This window comes from Scyliorhinus torazame, chromosome 10 (assembly GCF_047496885.1).
Source record: "Scyliorhinus torazame isolate Kashiwa2021f chromosome 10, sScyTor2.1, whole genome shotgun sequence".
In the NCBI taxonomy this organism is placed as follows: domain Eukaryota; kingdom Metazoa; phylum Chordata; class Chondrichthyes; order Carcharhiniformes; family Scyliorhinidae; genus Scyliorhinus; species Scyliorhinus torazame.
In genome coordinates, this window is record NC_092716.1 from 123,025,728 (window position 1) to 123,047,044 (window position 21,317).

At 50.1% G+C, this 21,317-nt stretch overlaps 1 protein-coding gene across 3 annotated transcripts in view; it reads left to right on the forward strand.

Moving 5' to 3' along the window:
- LOC140430899 (docking protein 4-like) overlaps positions 1–21,317 on the forward strand; it is a 1,455,358-nt gene that overhangs the window by 1,404,961 nt on the left and 29,080 nt on the right. For 2 of the 3 annotated variants that reach the window (XM_072518685.1, XM_072518686.1), the window contains exon 6: positions 1,016–1,154. In XM_072518685.1, coding sequence (XP_072374786.1) covers positions 1,016–1,154 — 139 coding nt within the window. Of the gene's footprint in view, positions 1–1,015; positions 1,155–20,142; positions 20,542–21,317 lie in introns of those variants that run through there. The other variant, XM_072518687.1, reaches the window with a different exon arrangement.

The following is a 21,317-nucleotide window of genomic DNA, read 5'->3' on the forward strand; positions in this document are numbered from 1 at the left end:
ACCTTCCTTAGATACGGGGCCCAAAACTGCTCGCAATACTCTAAATGGGGTCTGACCAGAGCCTTATACAGCCTCAGAAGCACATCCCTGGTCTTGTATTCTAGCCTTCTTGACGTGAATGCTAACATTGCATTTGCCTTCTTTTTAAAAAGAATTTAGAGTACCCAATTCATTTTTTTTCCAATTAATGGGCAATTTAGCATGGCCAATCCACCTAACCTGCACATCTTTGGGTTGTGGGGGCGAAACCCACGCAAAGACGGGGAGAATGTGCAAACTCCACACGGACAGTGACCCAGAGTCGAGATCGAATCTGGGACCTCAGCGCCTTGAGGCAGCAGTGCTAACCCACTGCGCCACCGCCGCATTTGCCTTCTTCACTGCCGACTGAACCTGCACCAAGAGAATCTTGAACCAGGACTCCCAAGTCCCTTTGTGCTTCTGATTTCCTAAGCATTTCACCATTTAGAAAATAGTCTATGCCTAAATTCCTCCTTCCAAAGTGCATAACCTCACACTTTTCCACATTGTATTTCATCTGCCACTTCTTTGCCCACTCTGCTAACCTGTCCAAATCCTTCTGCAGCCCCCTTGCTTCCTTAATACTACCTGTCCCTCTACAGATCTTTGTATCATCTGCAAACTTAGCAACAGTGCCTTCAGTTCCTTCTTCCAGATCATTAATAAGTTGTGGTCCCAGCACAGACCCCTGAGGCACACCACTAGTCACCGGCTGCCATCCTGAAAAAGGCCCCTTTATCCCCACTCTCTGCCTTCTGCCAGTCAATACTCTATCCATGCCAAGATCATACCCGTAACACCATGAGCTCTTAACTTATTTAACAGCCTCCTGAGCAGCACCTTGTCAAAGGCCTTCTGTAAATCAAAATAAATCACGTCCACTGGTTCTCCTTTGTCTAACTTCCTTATTACCTCCTCAAAGAACTTTTGATTGGAGGGAGCAGTGTGTGTTTGCAGTTCTCTCTGACTTTGGACAATGATTTTGTGCTTTCAGTTTGTGTGACACAGGTGAAGGATTATACACATTCCAAACACGAGAAGGTGAAGAGATTTACCAACGAGTGCATTCAGCAACTCTGTGTATCGCAGAGCAACACAGACATAACATCCTGGACATAGAGAAGAATATGAGAGTTAGTACCAGTTCTTTCTCAAATAAAGGGGAGCAGGGAATAAATAGAATGTTTCAGTGTTTCTCACCAGTGTTTCTCACCACAAAACCCCCCTAGTCACTACCGACACTGTCTACTCCCAAGATGTGGGCTTCGCGAGGTAGGTTAGCATTTATTGGCCATCCCTAGTTGCCTTTGAGAAGGTGGTGGTGAGCTGCATTCTTGAACCGCTGCAGTCCATGTGGTGTAGGTACACCCACAGTTCTGTTAAGGAGGGAGTTCCAGGATTGTGACCCAGCGACAGTGGAGGAACAACGATATTTCCAAGTCCGGATGGTGACTGACTTGGAGGGGAACCTCCAATTGGTGGGAGTGTAGCCACCTAAGTTGGCCAACTCCTGATTTAAAATGGAGAACAGCAAAGGCTGAAGGGAAATTCAGCCAACACAGGCAGAAACCAGCAGGTGCAGGTTTGCTGTGTATTTAACTCTGCAAAAGCCCAGACAGCATCGATACCAGCGATCATCAGCATAATAATGTACCAGCCACCTACATACTAATAAGCAATCCCCGGGAACAATCGCAACATTTAGGACAAACAAAGCTAAGCCAGACTCCCCGGCGCCAGCAGGAGCCAACACAACAGAAGTTAACGAACACCTCAAGACCGCCCATCGATCAGGGAACCGCTCCAGTATTGGCGAAATCGAACCAAGCAATTGGAACAAAGTCCAATCACCTAGAACCAGGTACAGGGTCCGCCCCGAAAGGCAGGAAGCCCCTGGGGACTATAAAAGTTAAGCCCCAAGTTCAAATCGTTCTCCTTGACCGGGTCACTCAGCAACGCGAAGCAACCCCTGAGAGTGAAGGGTCCAAGCTGCCCATCACTGAAGTAAGTCTCAAGTCGACACTCGCTACGAGATAGGCGCCCCTAGCTACCAGTCCATACCGTCTTTGAATCCCGCAGTTTCAGATTCCGAATGAAAGGCCATTTGTTCCCCTGACCTGGTGGGCCAGTCCGAAGTTATGTATAGGCCTGTTAGTTGTAGAAGTAGCTTAGACGTAGAATTTGTGCATGCGTAGCGATTACTGTGTATAATAAATGTGCTTTGATTTGAATCTTACCAATTGGTGTGTTGACTTATTGATCATTACTTGGACTTGAACCTCGTGGCGGTATAAAGATACCTGGCGACTCTAGAGCAAAGGTTATAAAACAGAGCCAATTGAACCAACCAAAAGTTAGCAATGGGGTTCGCAGGTATCTGCTGCCTTTATCCTTATAGATGGTAGTGGTTGTGGGTTTGCCAGATGCTGTCGTAACACCCCCCCCTCCCTAATATCAAAAAACAAAGAACAATATAGCACAGGAACAGGCCCTTCGGCCCTCCAAGCCTGTACCGGCCATGATACCAATCTTGGCCAAAACCCTCAGCACTTCCTTGTGCCGTATTCCTCTATACCCATCCTATCCATATATTCGTCAAGATGCCTTTTGAACGCCGTTAATGTATCTGCTTCCACAACCTCCCCTGGCAACGCGTTCCAGACACTCACCACCCTCCGTGTAAAATACCTGCCTTTCACATCTCCTCTAAACTTTGCCCCATGGACCTTAAACCGATGCCCCCTGGTGAGTGACCCTCCACCCTGGGAAAGAGTGCCTGCCCACCCACTCTGTCTGTGTCCCTCATGTCCTAAATGATCGGCCCCTTTTCCTGAGGCACTGTGACATGTTGGACTCGATGGCCTACCAGGGAGACATCTTCACAACAACTATCCCTTCAAGCATTTTCAGTAGCTGACCCCATTTCCAAAATATCACCTCACATTTTTCAGAATTCCGAAGACTATTAACCCAATTTTCTTCATCTTTCCTCACAGGCCAATCCTCTCATCACCCAAACCAATCTAGTCAATCTTGTTGCACCAAGGCAAAATCTCATCTGTTCCAAGTAGACCTTGTGTTGTTATAACGTTATGAAAGCACCAATCACGAATAAGGGATTAGGTAAACCTATTGTAGGTTTGTTTATTAAGACCACGCACTTGGGAACAGATATACACAGATAGAAAGCTGGAACGCATCAACAACAGAGCTGTGTGCGTCTGTGCGTCAAAAGCAAAACTGAGATGAGGTTACATGACACACTTTCCTTAAAGTGGGCAGCAGCACAGTGGCACGGAGGGGGTGGTAGGGTGGTTAGCATTGGTGCTTCACAGCGCCAGGGATTCGGGTTCAATGTCGACCTTGAGTGACTGTGTGGAAGTTGCACATTCTCCCTTTGTGTGCGTGGATTTCAGTGCAGTGAATATGAGGTGTCTGTGCGGTGTCTGTGAGGTGTCTGTGAGGTGTCTGTGAGGTGTCTGCGGTGTCTGCGGTGTCTGTGCGGTGACTGAGGTGACAGTGCGGTGTCTGTACGGTGTCTGTGCGGTGTCTGCGGTGTCTGTGAGGTGTCTGTGAGGTGTCTGTGAGGTGTCTGTGAGGTGTCTGTGAGGTGACAGTGCGGTGTCTGTGAGGTGTCTGTACGGTGACTGTGAGCTGTCTGTGCGGTGACGGTGAGGTGTCTTTGCGGTGTCTGTGAGGTGTCTGTGAGGTGTCTGTGCGGTGTCTGTGCGGTGTCTGTGCGGTGACTGTGCGGTGACTGAGGTGACAGTGCGGTGTCTGTGAGGTGTCTGTGAGGTGTCTGTGCGGTGTCTGTACGGTGTCTGTACGGTGACTGAGGTGACAGTGCGGTGTCTGTGAGGTGTCTGTACGGTGACTGTGAGGTGTCTGTGCGGTGACGGTGAGGTGTCTGTGAGGTGACTGTGAGGTGTCTTTGCGGTGTCTGTGAGGTGTCTGTGCGGTGTCTGTGAGGTGTCTGTGCGGTGTCTGTGCGGTGACTGGGGTGTCAGTGCAGTGAATATGAGGTGTCTGCGCGGTGTCTGTGAGGTGTCTGTGCAGTGTCTGTGCGGTGTCTGTGCGGTGTCTGTACGGTGACTGTGAGGTGTCTGTGCGGTGACGGTGAGGTGTCTGTGAGGTGATTGTGAGGTGTCTTTGCGGTGTCTGTGAGGTGTCTGTGCGGTGTCTGTGCGGTGTCTGTGCGGTGACTGGGGTGTCAGTGCAGTGAATATGAGGTGTCTGCGCGGTGTCTGTGAGGTGTCTGTGAGGTGTCTGTGCAGTGTCTGTGCGGTGTCTGTGCAGTGTCTGTGCGGTGTCTGTGCGGTGATTGTCAGTGCAGTGAATGTGAGGTGTCTGTATGGTGACTGTGAGGTGTCTGTGCAGTGAATATGAGGTGTCTGTGCGGTGACTGGGGTGTCAGTGCAGTGAATATGAGGTGTCTGCGCGGTGTCTGTGAGGTGTCTGTGAGGTGTCTGTGCAGTGTCTGTGAGGTGTCTGTGCGGTGTCTGTGCGGTGTCTGTGCGGTGTCTGTGCGGTGTCTGTGCGGTGATTGTCAGTGCAGTGAATGTGAGGTGTCTGTATGGTGACTGTGAGGTGTCTGTGCAGTGTCTGTGCAGTGTCTGTGTAGTGTCTGTGTAGTGTCTGTGCGGTGACTGTGAGGTGACTGAGGTGTCAGTGCATTGAATATGAGGTGTCTGTGTGGTGTCTGTGCAGTGTCTGTGCGGTGTCTGTGCAGTGTCTGTGCGGTGTCTGTGCAGTGTCTGTGCGGTGTCTGCGCAGTGTCTGCGCAGTGTCTGCGGTATCTGTGCGGTGTCTGCGCAGTGTCTGTGCGGTGTCTGCGCAGTGTCTGCGCAGTGTCTGCGGTATCTGTGCGGTGTCTGTGCGGTGTCTGCGCAGTGTCTGTGCGGTATCTGTGCGGTGTCTGCGCAGTGTCTGTGCGGTATCTGTGCGGTGTCTGCGCAGTGTCTGTGCGGTGTCTGCGCAGTGTCTGTGCGGTATCTGTGCGGTGATTGTCAGTGCAGTGAATATGAGGTGTCTGTGTAGTGTCTGTGCGGTATCTGTGAGGTGTCTTTGCGGTGTCTTTGCGCTGTCTGTGCGGTGTCTGTGAGGTGTCTGTACGGTGACTGTGTGGTGTCTGTGCGGTGACGGTGAGGTGTCTGTGAGGTGACTGTGAGGTGTCTTTGCGGTGTCTGTGAGGTGTCTGTGCGGTGACTGTACTGTGACTGTGCGGTGACTGTGCGGTGTCTGTGCGGTGTCTGTGCGGTGACTGGGGTGTCAGTGCAGTGAATATGAGGTGTCTGTGAGGTGACTGTGAGGTGACTATCAGGTGACTGTGCGGTGTCTGTGCGGTGTCTGTGCGGTGTCTGTGCGGTGACTGTGCGGTGACTGTGCGGTGTCTGTGCGGTGACTGTGCGGTGACTGTGCGGTGACTGTGCGGTGACTGTGCGGTGACTGGGGTGTCAGTGCAGTGAATATGAGGTGTCTGTGAGGTGACTATCAGGTGTCTGTGCAGCGTCTGTGCGGTGTCTGTGCAGTGTCTGTGAAGTGACTGTGAAGTGACTGTGAGGTGACTGAGGTGTCAGTGCAGTGAATATGAGGTGTATGTGCCGTGTCTGTGAGGTGTCTGTGCGGCGTCTGTACGCCGTCTGTGCGGTGATTGTGAGGTGTCTGTGCGGTGTCTGTGAGGTGTCTGTGAGGTGTCTGTGAGGTGTCTGTGCGGTGACTGTGCCGTGACTGTGCCGTGACTGTGCGGTGACTGTTCGGTGACTGTTCGGTGACAGTGCATTGACTGTCCGGTGATTGTGCATTGACTGTTTGGTGACTGTGCATTGACTGTTCGGTGACTGTGCATTGACTGTGCGGTGGCTGAGTGGTGACTGTGCGGTGACTGTGCGGTGACTGTGCGTTCGCTGAGTGGTGACTGTGCATTGACTGCAGTGACTGAGTGGTGACTGCGCGGTTGCTGTGTGGTGACTGCACTGACCGTGTGGTGACTGCACTGACCGTGTGGTGACTGCATTGACCGTGTGGTGACTGCATTGACCGTGTGGTGACTGCATTGACTGTGCGGTGACTGTGCATTGACTGTGCGGTGGCTGTCCGGTGACTGTGCATTGACTGTTCGGTGACTGAGTGGTGACTGTGCGGTGACTGTGTGGTGACTGTATTGACTGAGTGGTGACTGTGCATTGACTGTGCGGTGACTGTGCGGTGGCTGTCCGGTGACTGTGCATTGACTGTTCGGTGACTGAGTGGTGACTGTGCGGTGACTGTGTGGTGACTGTATTGACTGAGTGGTGACTGTGCATTGACTGTCCGGTGACTGTGTGGTGACTGCATTGACTGTGCGGTGACTGTGCATTGACTGTGCGGTGACTGTGCGGTGACTGCATTGACTGTGCGGTGACTGTGCGGTGACTGCATTGACTGTGCGGTGACTGTTCGGTGACTGAGTGGTGACTGTGCATTGACTGTTCCGTGACTGTGTGGTGACTGTGTGGTGACTGTGCATTGACTGGTGACTGAGTGGTGACTGCATTGACTGCGGTGGCTCAGTGGTGACTGTGAATTGACTGTGCGGTGGCTGAGTGGTGACTGCTTTGACTGTTCGGTGACTGAGTGGTTGCTGTGCGGTGGCTGAGTGGTGACTGTGCGGTGACTGTGCGGTGACTGTGCGTTCGCTGAGTGGTGACTGTGCATTGACTGCAGTGACTGAGTGGTGACTGCGCGGTTGCTGTGTGGTGACTGCACTGACCGTGTGGTGACTGCATTGACCGTGTGGTGACTGCACTGACCGTGTGGTGACTGCATTGACCGTGTGGTGACTGCATTGACCGTGTGGTGACTGCATTGACCGTGCGGTGACTGTGCATTGACCGTGCGGTGACTGTGCATTGACCGTGCGGTGACCGTGCGGTGACCGTGCGGTGACCGTGCGGTGACCGTGCGGTGACCGTGCGGTGACCGTGCGGTGACCGTGCGGTGACAGTGCGGTGACAGTGCGGTGACTGTGCGGTGACTGTGCGGTGACAGTGCGGTGACTGTGCGGTGACAGTGCGGTGACAGTGCGGTGACAGTCCGGTGATTGTGCATTGACTGTTTGGTGACTGTGCATTGACTGTTCGGTGACTGTGCATTGACTGTGCGGTGGCTGAGTGGTGACTGTGCATTGACTGCGGTGACTGTGCATTGACTGTTTGGTGACTGTGCATTGACTGTTCGGTGACTGTGCATTGACTGTGTGGTGACTGTGCATTGACTGCGGTGACTGAGTGGTGACTGTGCATTGACTATGCGGTGACTGAGTGGTGACTGTGCATTGACTGCAGTGACTGAGTGGTGACTGCGCGGTTGCTGTGTGGTGACTGCACTGACCGTGTGGTGACTGCATTGACCGTGTGGTGACTGCATTGACCGTGTGGTGACTGCATTGACCGTGTGGTGACTGCATTGACCGTGCGGTGACTGTGCATTGACCGTGCGGTGACTGTGCATTGACCGTGCGGTGACCGTGCGGTGACCGTGCGGTGACCGTGCGGTGACCGTGCGGTGACCGTGCGGTGACAGTGCGGTGACAGTGCGGTGACTGTGCGGTGACAGTCCGGTGACAGTCCGGTGACAGTCCGGTGATTGTGCATTGACTGTTTGGTGACTGTGCATTGACTGTTCGGTGACTGTGCATTGACTGTGCGGTGGCTGAGTGGTGACTGTGCATTGACTGTGCATTGACTGTGCGGTGACTGTTCGGTGACTGAGTGGTGACTGTGCATTGACTGTTCCGTGACTGTGTGGTGACTGTGCATTGACTGCGGTGACTGAGTGGTGACTGTGCATTGACTATGCGGTGACTGAGTGGTGACTGCACTGACTGCGGTGATTGTGCATTGACAGTTTGGTGACTGAGTGTGACTGTGCATTGACTGTTTGGTGACTGAGTGGTGACTGTGCACTGACTGCGGTGACTGAGCGGTGACTGTGCATTGACTGTGTGGTGGCTGAGTGGTGACTGCTTTGACTGTTCGGTGACTGCGTGGTGACTGCATTGACTGCAGTGGCAGGTTGGGGCTGCATTGACTGCTCGGTGACTGAGTGGTGACTGTGCATTGACTGTGCGGTGGCTGTTCGGTGACTGTGCATTGACTGTTTGGTGATGGAGTGGTGACTGCATTGACTGTGCAGTGACTGAGTGGTGACTGCATTGACTGCGGTGACTGAGTGGTGACTGCATTGACTGCGGTGACTGAGTGGTGACTGCACTGACTGTGGTGACTGAGCGGTGACTGTGCATTGACTGTGTGGTGGCTGAGTGGTGACTGCTTTGACTGTTCGGTGACTGCGTGGTGACTGCATTGACTGCAGTGGCAGGTTGGGGCTGCATTGACTGCTCGGTGACTGAGTGGTGACTGTGCATTGACTGTGCGGTGGCTGTTCGGTGACTGTGCATTGACTGTGTGGTGGCTGAGTGGTGACTGTGCATTGACTGCAGTGACTGAGTGGTGACTGTGCATTGACTGTGCGGTGACTGTGCATTGACTGTTCGGTGACTGAGTGGTGACGGTGCGGTGACTGAGCGGTGACGGTGCGGTGACTGTGCGGTGACTGTGCGGTGACTGTATTGACTGAGTGGTGACTGTGCACTGACTGTGCGGTGACTGTGCATTGACTGTTCGGTGACTGAGTGGTGACTGTGCGGTGACTGTATTGACTGTGCGGTGACTGTGCATTGACTGTTCGGTGACTGTGCATTGACTGTTCGGTGACTGAGTGGCGACTGTGCGGTGACTGTGCGGTGACTGTATTGACTGAGTGGTGACTGTGCATTGACTGTGCGGTGACTGTGCGGTGACTGTGCATTGACTGTTCGGTGACTGAGTGGTGACTGTGAGGTCTCTTTGCGGTGACTGTGAAATGTCTGTGCGATGACTGCATTGACTGTGCGGTGACTGTTCGGTGACTGAGTGGTGACTGTGCATTGACTGTTCCGTGACTGTGTGGTGACTGTGCATTGACTGCGGTGACTGAGTGGTGACTGTGCATTGACTGTGCATTGACTATGCGGTGACTGAGTGGTGACTGTGCATTGACTGTGAATTGACTATGCGGTGACTGAGTGGTGACTGCACTGACTGCGGTGATTGTGCATTGACAGTTTGGTGACTGAGTGGTGACTGCATTGACTGTGCGGTGACTGAGTGGTGACTGCATTGACTGCGGTGACTGAGTGGTGACTGCATTGACTGCGGTGGCTGAGTGGTGACTGTGCATTGACTGTGCGGTGGCTGTTCGGTGACTGTGCATTGACTATGCGGTGACTGAGTGGTGACTGCACTGACTGCGGTGATTGTGCATTGACAGTTTGGTGACTGAGTGTGACTGTGCATTGACTGTTTGGTGACTGAGTGGTGACTGTGCACTGACTGCGGTGACTGAGTGGTGACTGTGCATTGACTGTTTGGTGACTGAGTGGTGACTGCATTGACTGCGGTGGCTCAGTGGTGACTATGAATTGACTGTGCGGTGACTGAGTGGTGACTGTGTATTGACTGTGTGGTGGCTGAGTGGTGACTGCTTTGACTGTTCGGTGACTGAGTGGTTGCTGTGCGGTGGCTGAGTGGTGGCTGAGTGGTGGCTGTGCGGTGACTGTGCATTGACTGTGTGCTGACTGTGCGGTGACTGTGTGGTGACTGCATTGACCGTGTGGTGACTGCATTGACCGTGTGGTGACTGCATTGACCGTGTGGTGACTGCATTGACCGTGCGGTGACTGTGCGGTGGCTGCCCGGTGGCTGCCCGGTGACTGTGCGGTGACTGTGCGGTGACTGTGCGGTGACTGTGCGGTGACAGTGCGGTGACAGTGCGGTGACAGTGCATTGACTGTCCGGTGATTGTGCATTGACAGTTTGGTGACTGTGCATTGACTGTTCGGTGACTGTGCATTGACTGTGCGATGACTGTGCATTGACTGCATTGACTGTGCGGTGACTGTGCATTGACTGTGCGGTGACTGCATTGACTGTGCGGTGACTGTACGATGACTGAGTGGTGACTGTGCATTGACTGTTCCGTGACTGTGTGGTGACTGTGCATTGACTGCGGTGACTGAGTGGTGACTGTGCATTGACTATGCGGTGACTGAGTGGTGACCGTGCATTGACTATGCGGTGACTGAGTGGTGACTGCACTGACTGCGGTGACTGTGCATTGACTGTTTGGTGACTGAGTGGTGACTGTGCACTGACTGCGGTGACTGAGTGGTGACTGTGCATTGACTGTTTGGTGACGGAGTGGTGACTGCATTGACTGTGCAGTGACTGAGTGGTGACTGCATTGACTGCGGTGACTGAGTGGTGACTGCACTGACTGTGGTGACTGAGTGGTGACTGCACTGACTGTGGTGACTGAGCGGTGACTGTGCATTGACTGTGTGGTGGCTGAGTGGTGACTGCTTTGACGGTTCGGTGACTGAGTGGTGACTGCATTGACTGCAGTGGCAGGGTGGTGGCTGCATTGACTGCTCGGTGACTGAGTGGTGACTGTGCATTGACTGTGCGGTGGCTGTTTGGTGACTGTGCATTGACTGTGCGGTGGCTGAGTGGTAACTGTGCATTGACTGCAGTGACTGTGTGGTGACTGTGCATTGACTGTGCGGTGACTGTGCATTGACTGTTCGGTGACTGAGTGGTGACTGTGCGGTGACTGTGCGGTGATTGTGTGGTGACTGTGTGGTGACTGTGTGGTGACTGTGGTGACTGTGGTGACTGTGCGGTGACTGTGTGGTGACTGTATTGACTGAGTGGTGACTGTGCGGTGACTGTGCATTGACTGTTCGGTGACTGTGTGGTGACTGTATTGACTGTGCGGTGACTGTGCATTGACTGTTCGGTGACTGTGCATTGACTGTTCGGTGACTGTGCATTGACTGTTCGGTGACTGAGTGGTGACTGAGTGGTGACTGTGCGGTGACTGTGCGGTGACTGTGCGGTGACTGTATTGACTGAGTGGTGACTGTGCATTGACTGTGCGGTGACTGTGCATTGACTGTTCGGTGACTGAGTGGTGACTGTGCGGTGACTGTGCGGTGACTGTGTGGTGACTGTGTGGTGACTGTATTGACTGTGCGGTGACTGTGCATTGACTGTTCGGTGACTGTGCATTGACTGTGCATTGGATTAGTACTTGGAACTATGATGTTGTTGCCATTACAGAGACCTGGTTGAGGGAAGGGCAGGATTGGCAGCTAAACATTCCAGGATTTAGATGTTTCAGGCGGGAGAGAGGGGGTTGTAAAAGGGGAGGCGGAGTTGCGCTACTGGTTCGGGAGAACATCACAGCTGTACTGCGCGAGGACACCTCAGAGGGCAGTGACGCTATATGGGTAGAGATCATGAATAAGAAGGGTTCAGTCACAATGTTGGGGGTATACTACAGGCCTCCCAACAGCCAGCGGGAGATAGAGGAGCAGATAGGTAGACAGATTTTGGAAAAGAGTAAAAACAACAGGGTTGTGGTGATGGGAGACTTCAACTTCCCCAGTATTGACTGGGACTCACTTAGTGCCAGGGGCTTAGACGGGGCGGAGTTTGTAAGGAACATCCAGGAGGGCTTCTTAAAACAATATGCAGACAGTCCAACTAGGGAAGGGGCGGTACTGGACCTGGTATTGGGGAATGAGCCCGGCCAGGTGGTAGATGTTTCAGTAGGGGAGCATTTCGGTAACAGTGACCACAATTCAGTAAGTTTTAAAGTACTGGTGGACAAGGATAAGAGTGGTCCTAGGATGAATGTGCTAAATTGGGGGAAGGCTAATTATAACAATATTAGGCGGGAACTGAAGAACCTAGATTGGGGGCGGATGTTTGAGGGCAAATCAACATCTGACATGTGGGAGGCTTTCAAGTGGCAGTTGAAAGGAATTCAGGACCGGCATGTTCCTGTGAGGAAGAAGGATAAATACGGCAATTTTCGGGAACCATGGATGACGAGAGATATTGTAGGCCTCGTCAAAAAGAAAAAGGAGGCATTTGTCAGGGCTAAAAGGCTGGGAACAGACGAAGCCTGCGTGGAATATAAGGAAAGTAGGAAGGAACTTAAGCAAGGAGTCAGGAGGGCTAGAAGGGGTCACGAAAAGTCATTGGCAAATAGGGTTAAGGAAAATCCCAAGGCTTTTTACACGTACATAAAAAGCAAGAGGGTAGCCAGGGAAAGGGTTGGCCCACTGAAGGATAGGCAAGGGAATCTATGTGTGGAGCCAGAGGAAATGGGCGAGGTACTAAATGAATACTTTGCATCAGCATTCACCAAAGAGAAGAAATTGGTAGATGTTGAGTCTGGAGAAGGGTGTGTAGATAGCCTGGGTCACATTGAGATCCAAAAAGACGAGGTGTTGGGTGTCTTAAAAAATATTAAGGTAGATAAGTCCCCAGGGCCTGATGGAATCTACCCCAGAATACTGAAGGAGGCTGGAGAGGAAATTGCTGAGGCCTTGACAGAAATCTTTGGATCCTCGCTGTCTTCAGGGGATGTCCCGGAGGACTGGAGAATAGCCAATGTTGTTCCTCTGTTTAAGAAGGGTAGCAAGGATAATCCCGGGAACTACAGGCCGGTGAGCCTTACTTCAGTGGTAGGGAAATTACTGGAGAGAATTCTTCGAGACAGGATCTACTCCCATTTGGAAGCAAATGGACGTATTAGTGAGAGGCAGCACTGTTTTGTGAAGGGGAGGTCGTGTCTCACTAACTTGATAGAGTTTTTCGAGGAGGTCACTAAGATGATTGATGCAGGTAGGGCAGTGGATGTTGTCTATATGGACTTCAGGAAGGCCTTTGACAAGGTCCCTCATGGTAGACTAGTACAAAAGGTGAAGTCACACAGGTTCAGGGGTGAGCTGGCAAGGTGGATACAGAACTGGCTAGGCCATAGAAGGCAGAGAGTAGCAATGGAAGGATGCTTTTCTCATTGGAGGGCTGTGACCAGTGGTGTTCCACAGGGATCAGTGCTGGGACCTTTGCTCTTTGTAGTATATATAAATGATTTGGAGGAAAATGTAACTGGTCTGATTAGTAAGTTTGCAGACGACACAAAGGTTGGTGGAATTGCGGATCGCGATGAGGACTGTCGGAGGATACAGCAGGATTTAGATTGTTTGGAGACTTGGGCAGAGAGATGGCAGATGGAGTTTAATCCGGACAAATGTGAGGTAATGCATTTTGGAAGGTCTAATGCAGGTATACAGTGAATGGTAGAACCCTCAAGAGTATTGAAAGTCAAAGAGATCTAGGAGTACAGGTCCACAGGTCATTGAAAGGGGCAACACAGGTGGAGAAGGTAGTCAAGAAGGCATACGGCATGCTTGCCTTCATTGGCCGGGGCATTGAGTATAAGAATTGGCAAGTCATGTTGCAGCTGTATAGAACCTTAGTTATACACTTGGAGTATAGTGTTCAATTCTGGTCGCCACACTACCAGAAGGATGTGGAGGCTTTAGAGAGGGTGCAGAAGAGATTTACCAGAATGTTGCCTGGTATGGAGGGCATTAGCTATGAGGAGCGGTTGAATAAACTCGGTTTGTTCTCACTGGAACGAAGGAGGTTGAGGGGCGACCTGATAGAGGTCTACAAAATTATGAGGGGCATAGACAGAGTGGATAGTCAGAGGCTTTTCCCCAGGGTAGAGGGGTCAATTACTAGGGGGCATAGGTTTAAGGTGAGAGGGGATAGGTTTAGAGTAGATGTACGAGGCAAGTTTTTTACGCAGAGGGTAGTGGGTGCCTGGAACTCGCTACTGGAGGAGGTGGTAGAAGCAGGGACGATAGTGACATTTAAGGGGCATCTTGACAAATACATGAATAGGATGGGAATAGAGGGATACGGACCCAAGAAGTGAAGAAGATTGTAGTTTAGTCGGGCAGCATGGTCGGCACGGGCTTGGAGGGCCGAAGGGCCTGTTCCTGTGCTGTACATTTCTTTGTTCTTTGTACTGACTGTGCGGTGACTGTGCGGTGACTGTGCGGTGACTGTGCGGTGACTGTGCATTGACTGTGCATTGACTGTGCATTGACTGTGCATTGACGGTGCATTGACGGTGCATTGACTGTGCATTGACTGTGCATTGACTGAGCGGTGACTGAGTAGTGACTGTGCGTTGACTGTGCGTTCGCTGAGTGGTGACTGTGCATTGACTGCAGTGACTGCGCGGTGACTGTACATTGACTGTGCGGTGACTGTGCGGTGACTGTGCGGTGACTGTTCGGTGACTGTTCGGTGACTGTGCATTGACTGCGGTGACTGTGCATTGACTGGTGACTTTTCGGTGACTGTGCATTGACTGTTCGGTGACTGTGCATTGACTGAGTGGTGACTGTGCGGTGACTGTGCATTGACTGTGCATTGACTGTGCGGTGGCTGAGTGGTGACTGTGCATTGACTGTGCGGTGACTGTGCATTGACTGTTCGGTGACTGTTCGGTCGGTGACTGTGCATTGACTGTTCGGTGACTGAGTGGTGACTGTGCGGTGCTTAATTTTCAATTGCTGCCACTTCTTTTAAATTTAGAAAACCCATTTTTTTTCCAATTGTGGGCAGTTTAGTGTGGCCAATCCACCTACCCTGCTCATCTTTTTGGGTTGTGGTTGTGGTTGTGAGACCCATGCAGACACGGGGAGAATGTGCAAACTCCACATGGCCATTGATCCGGGCTGGGGATCGAACCCAGGTCCCTGGCGCCATGAGGCAACAGTGCGAACCACTGCGCTGCCGTGCTGTCCCTATTGCTGGTAAATATATAATGGCTTGCTTGTCTGGTTCAGGCACACCTGATGCACCTGAATCAAGAACCCATAGCTCTGTACGCTGCTTAAACATTTTGAATTCATATAGTAGTTCTTAAGAGTTCTAGGTGGGAATCTAGGTGGGAATTGGAAGCTGGGTGGGGAGGAAGTGCTTTTTATCCCTGGTAAGTGACTGGTAAGTAGTGTTTCTGTTTTTCTGTTTCTTTTCATTGGTATATTCATTTATTTTTTCTTTGTTGTTTTTTTTGTTGAAATTGTAGTTGTTGAAGTTAACCGAAGGTTTAAGACATGGCAGGAGATCTCAGACCCGTGTCATGCTCCTCGTGTGCGATGTGGGAGCTCAGGGACACGTCCACTGTCCCTGGCTCCTTCACGTGCAAGAAGTGTGTCCAGTTGCAGCTCCTGTTAGACCGCTTGACGGCTCTGGAGCTGCGGATGGACTCACCTTGGGGCATCCGCGATGCTGAGGACGTCGTGGATAGCACGTTTAGTGAGTTGGCCACACCGCAGGTGAAAGGTACTGAGGGAGATAGAAAATGGGTGACCAAAAGACAGAGCAAGAGTAGGAAGGCAGTGCAGGTGTCCTCTGCGGTCATCTCCCTGTAAAACAGATATACCGCTTTGGATACTGTTGAGGGAGATGGCTCACCAGGGGAAGGCAGCAGCAGCCAGGTTCATGGCACCATGGCTGGCTCTGCTGCGCAGCTGGGCAGGAAGAAGAATGGCAGGGCTATAGTGATAGGGGACTCAATTGTAAGGGGAATAGACAGGCGGTTCTGCGGACGCAATCGAGACTCCAGGATGGTATGTTGCCTCCCTGGTGCAAGGGTCAAGGCTGTCTCGGAGCGGCTGCAGGACATTCTGGGGGGGGGGGGGGGGGGGAAAGAGGGTGAACAGCCAGCTGTCGTGGTGCACATAGGCACCAACGATATAGGTAAAAAACGGGACGAGGTCCTTCAAGCTGAATTTAGGGAGCTAGGAGTTAAACTAAAAAGTAGGACCTCAAAGGTAGTAATCTCAGGATTGCTACCAGTGCCACGAGCTAGTCAGAGTAGGAATGTCAGGATAGATAGGATGAATGCGTGGCTCGAGAGATGGTGCAAGAGGGAGGGATTCAAATTCCTGGGACATTGGAATCGGTTCTGCGGGAGGTGGGACCAGTACAAACCGGACGGTCTGCACCTGGGCAGGACTGGAACCAATGTCCTAGAACCGTGTTTGCTAGAGCTGTTGGGGAGAGTTTAAACTAATGTGGCAGGGGGATGGGAACCGATGCAGGGAGTTGGAAGGTAGTAAAACAGGGACAAAAATAAAAGGCAGTAAGGGGGAAAGTGTAAGGCAGAGAAGCCGCAGTCAAAAATCAAAAAGGGCGACAGTACAAGGCACAGTGACTGAGGGGAGCTCAGTGAATAGGACCAGGAATACTAAAAGTAATAAAATGGGAAGTGAAAACATTAATGGTAAGCGACGCGGCAGGTTGTTACATGAAGATATGGGTTCAACGACAAGGAAAATTAGGAGAAAGGTTAAGAGGAAATATAACTTAGGAGAGGTTACTGATCGAGGTGTTAAGATTCAGAACAGAGGTAAAAAAGCCAACATAAGTGTACTTTACCTGAATGCTCGTAGTATTCTGAATAAGGTAAATGAGTTGATGGCGCAAATCATCGTGAATGACTATGATTTAGTGGCCATTACTGAAACATGGTTAAAGGATGGTCACGACTGGGAGTTAAATATCCGAGGGTATCAAACTTTTCGGAAGGACAGAGTGGATGGTAAGGGAGGTGGTGTTATTTAAGGATGACATCCGTGCAACAGTAAGGGATGACATCGGTGCTATGGAGGATAAGGTTGAATTCATTTGGGTGGAAATCAGGAATAGTAAGGCGAAAAAGTCACTGATAGGAGTAATCTATAGGCCACCAAATAGTAACATTATGGTGGGGCAGGCAATAAACAAAGAAATAACTGATGCATGTAGAAATGGTACAGCAGTTATCATGGGGGATTTTAATCTACATGTCGATTGGTTTAACCAGGTCGGTCAAGGCAGCCTTGAGGAGGAGTTTATAGAATGTATCCGTGATAGTTTCCCAGAACAGTATGTAATGGAACCTACAAGGGAACAAGCGGTCCTAGATCTGGTCCTGTGTAATGAGACAGGATTGATTCAGGATCTCATAGTTAGGGATCCTCTCGGAAGGAGCGATTACAATATGGTGGAATTTAAAATACAGATGGAGGGTGAGAAGGTAAAATCAAGCACTAGTGTTTTGTGCTTAAACAAAGGAGATTACAATGGGATGAGAGAAGAACTAGCTAAGGTAGACTGGGAGCAAAGACTTTATGGTGAAACAGTTGAGGAACAGTGGAGAACCTTCCAAGTGATTTTTCACAGTGCTCAGCAAAGGTTGATACCAACAAAAAGGAAGGACAGTAAAAAGAGGGAAAATCGACCGTGGATATCTAAGGAAATAAGGGAGAGTATCAAATTGAAGAAAAAAACATACAAAGTAGCAAACTAGAGGACTGGGAAATCTTTAGGGGGCAACAGAAAGCTACTAAAAAAGCGATAAAGAAGAGTAAGATAGATTATGAGAGTAAGCTTGCTCAGAATATAAAAACAGATAGTAAAATTTTCTACAAATACATAAATCAAAAAAGAGTGGCTAAGGTAAATATTGGTCCTTTAGAGGATGAGAAGGGAGATTTAATAATGGGAAATGAGGAAATGGCTGAGGTACTGAACAGGTTTTTTGGGTCGGTCTTCACAGTGGAAGACACAAATAACATGCCAGTGACTGGTGGAAATGAGGCTATGACAGGTGAGGACCGTGAGAGGATTGTTATCACCAAGGAGGTAGTGATGGGCAAGCTAATGGGGCTAAAGGTAGACAAGTCTCCTGGACCTGATGGAATGCATCCCAGAGTGCTAAAAGAGATGGCTAGGGAAATTGCAAATGCACTAGTGATAATTTACCAAAATTCACTAGACTTGAGGGTGGTCCCGGCGGATTGGAAATTAACAAACGTGACACCACTGTTTAAAAAAGGAGGTAGGCAGAAAGCGGGTAATTATCGGCCAGTGAGCTTAACTTCGGTAGTAGGGAAGATGCTGGAATCTATCATCAAGGAAGAAATAGCGAGGCATCTGGATGGAAATTGTCCCATTGGGCAGACGCAGCATGGGTTCATAAAGGGCAGGTCGTGCCTAACTAATTTAGTGGAATTTTTTGAGAACATTAACAGTGCGGTAGATAACAGGGAGCCAATGGATGTGGTATATCTGGATTTCCAGAAAGCCTTTGACAAGGTGCCACACAAAAGGTTGTTGCATAAGATAAAGATGCATGGCATTAAGGGGAAAGTAGTAGCATGGATAGAGGATTGGTTAATTAATAGAAAGCAAAGAGTGGGGATTAATGGGTGTTTCTCTGGTTGGCAATTAGTAGCTAGTGGTGTCCCTCAGGGATCAGTGTTGGGCCCACAACTATTCACAATTTACATAGATGATTTGGAGTTGGGGACCAAGGGCAATGTGTCCAAGTTTGCAGACGACACTAAGATAAGTGGTAAAGCAAAAAGTGCAGAGGATACTGGAAGTCTGCAGAGGGATTTGGATAGGTTAAGTGAATGGACAAGGGTCTGACAGATGGAATACAATGTTGACAAATGTGAGGTTATCCATTTTGGTAGGAATAACAGCAAAAGGGATTATTATTTAAATGATAAAATATTAAAACATGCTGCTATGCAGAGAGACCTGGGTGTGCTAGTGCATGAGTCGCAAAAAGTTGGTTTATAGGTGCAACAGGTGATTAAGAAGGCAAATGGAATTTTGTCCTTCATTGCTAGAGGGATGGAGTTTAAGACTAGGGAGGTTCTGCTTCAATTGTATAAGGTGTTAGTGAGGCCACACCTGGAGTATTGTGTTCAGTTTTGGTCTCCTTACTTGAGAAAGGACGTACTGGCACTGGTGAATGTGCAGAGGAGATTCACTCGGTTAATCCCAGAGCTGAAGGGGTTGGATTACGAGGAGAGGTTGAGTAGACTGGGACTGTACTCGTTGGAATTTAGAAGGCTGAGGGGGGATCTGGTAGAAACATATAAGATTATGAAGGGAATGGACAGGATAGATGCGGGCAGGTTGTTTCCACTGGCGGGTGAAAGCAGAACTAGGGGGCATAGCCTCAAAATAAGGGGAAGTAGATTTAGGACTGAGTTTAGGAGAAACTTCTTCACCCAAAGGGTTGTGAATCTATGGAATTCCTTGCCCAGTGAAGCAGTAGAGGCTCCTTCATTAAATGTTTTTAAGATAAAGATAGATAGTTTTTTGAAGAATAAAGGGATTAAGGATTATGGTGTTGGGGCCGGAAAGTGGAGCTGAGTCCACAAAAGATCAGCCATGATCTCATTGAATGGCGGAGCAGGCTCGAGGGGCCAGATGGCCTACTCCTGCTCCTAGTTCTTATGTTCTTATGTTCTACAGCACAGAAAAGGCCTTTTGGCCTGTTGCGTCGGTGCAGGTCAAAAACAACCACCTAACTATTTTCCAGCACTTGGCCCATAGCCTTGGCATCGCAAGTGCACATCTAAATACTTCTTAAATGTTATGAGGGTCTCTGCCTCCACCACACTTCCAGGGAGTGAGTTCCACACTCCTTCCACCCTCTGGCCAAAGTTTTTTTCCTCACATATCCCCTCAAACTCTTGCCCCCTTGCTTAAATCTATGCCCCCCCGGTTATTGATCCCTCCACTGTGGTTATTTCGGTCTACTCTACCTATGCCCCTCATAATTTTAAACTTCTTAATCATGCCCCTTCTCAGTCTCCTCTGCTCTAAGGACAATAATCCATGGAACCGAAGAATCATAGAAAGGTTACAGCACAGAAGGAGGCCATTCGGCTGACCTTGTCCATGCCAGCCCGAGGACGCCCAGGTGCCCTTTCTAATCCGACTTTCCTGCACCCAGTCCAGAGCCCTGTATCTTACAGCACGTAAGGTGCAGATCCCGGTACTTTTTAAAAAGAGTTTGCACTGTAAATTCTATGATAATCTATGAGTTTAGGGTCTCTGCCTCCACCACCAACTGAGGCAGCAAATTCCAGACTCCCACTGTCCTCTGCGTAAAAATGTTCTTCCTCATGTCCCCTCTGCACTGTCTGCCACTCGTCTTGAATCTATGTCTCCTGGTTCTAGAATTCTCCACCAAGGGAAGCAATTTTATCCTGCCATTCTATCTCTTCCCCTCATAATTTTGTGCACCTCAATTAAGTCATCCCTCAGCCTTCTTTGTTCCAAGGAAAATAACCCCAACTTATCTAATCTCTCCTCATAGGCACACTTTTCCAGCCTTGGCAACATACTTGTAAACCTCCTCTGCACTCTCTCCAGAGCAATCATGTCCTTCTTGTAATATGTAATATCGATGAAGATGAACATCTTGCCAAGGTCATCTCCACACCCCCACTACTTGCCTTCAAACAACCGCGCAACCTCAAACAAACCATTGTTTGCAGCGAACTACCCAGTCTTCAGAACAGCGACCACGACACCACACAACCCTGCCATGGCAATCTCTGCAAGATGTGCCAGATCATCGACATGGATACCACCATTACACGTGAGAGCACCACCCACCACAACGGATGAATGGACATCGCGTGACAATCACCAGGCAGGAATGTTCCCTTCCAGTCGGGGAACACTTCAGCAGTCAAGGGCATTCAGCCTCTGATCTTCGGGTAAGCGTTCTCCAAGGCGGCCTTCAGGATGCGCAACAACGCAGAATCGCCGAGCAGAAACTTATAGCCAAGTTCCGCACACGAGTACGGCCTCAACCGGGACCTTTGATTCATGTGGCATTAGATTCACCCCCCACCATCTGGCCTGACCGTGGAAAATCCTACCAACTGTCAATTCACATTATCCCTCTCTCCAGTTGTTCCGTCTGGACCTGTAAAGGCTTAATTACCTGCAAAGACTCGCATTCCAAGTATCGTCTTGCATCATTGACTTGCTCTCTATATAATTTTCTGGAACCCACCTCTTCATTCACCTGAGGAAGGAGCTGCGCTCCGAAAGCTAGTGATTCAAAACAAGCCTGTTGGACGTTAACCTGGTGTTGTAAGAACATAAGACCATGAGAACATAAGAACGAGGAACAGGAGTAGGCCATCTTGCCCCTCGAGCCTGCTCCGCCATTTAATGAGATCATGGCTGATCTTTGTAGACTCAGCTCCACTCTCCGGCCCGTACACCATATCCCCGACTTCTAATATGGTGACCAGAGCTGCACACAATATTCCAGTTGGGGCCTCACCAGTGTTTTATACAATTCCAACATCATATCCTTACTTTTAAATTCTATACCTCTGCCAATGAAGGAGAGCATTCCATATGCTTTCTTTACAACCTTGTCTAAATCAACTGCTGCCTATAGTGAACTGTGTACTTGTACGGCAAGATCTCTTACTTCATCTATCCCTCTTAGTATATTCCCATGTATTGTGT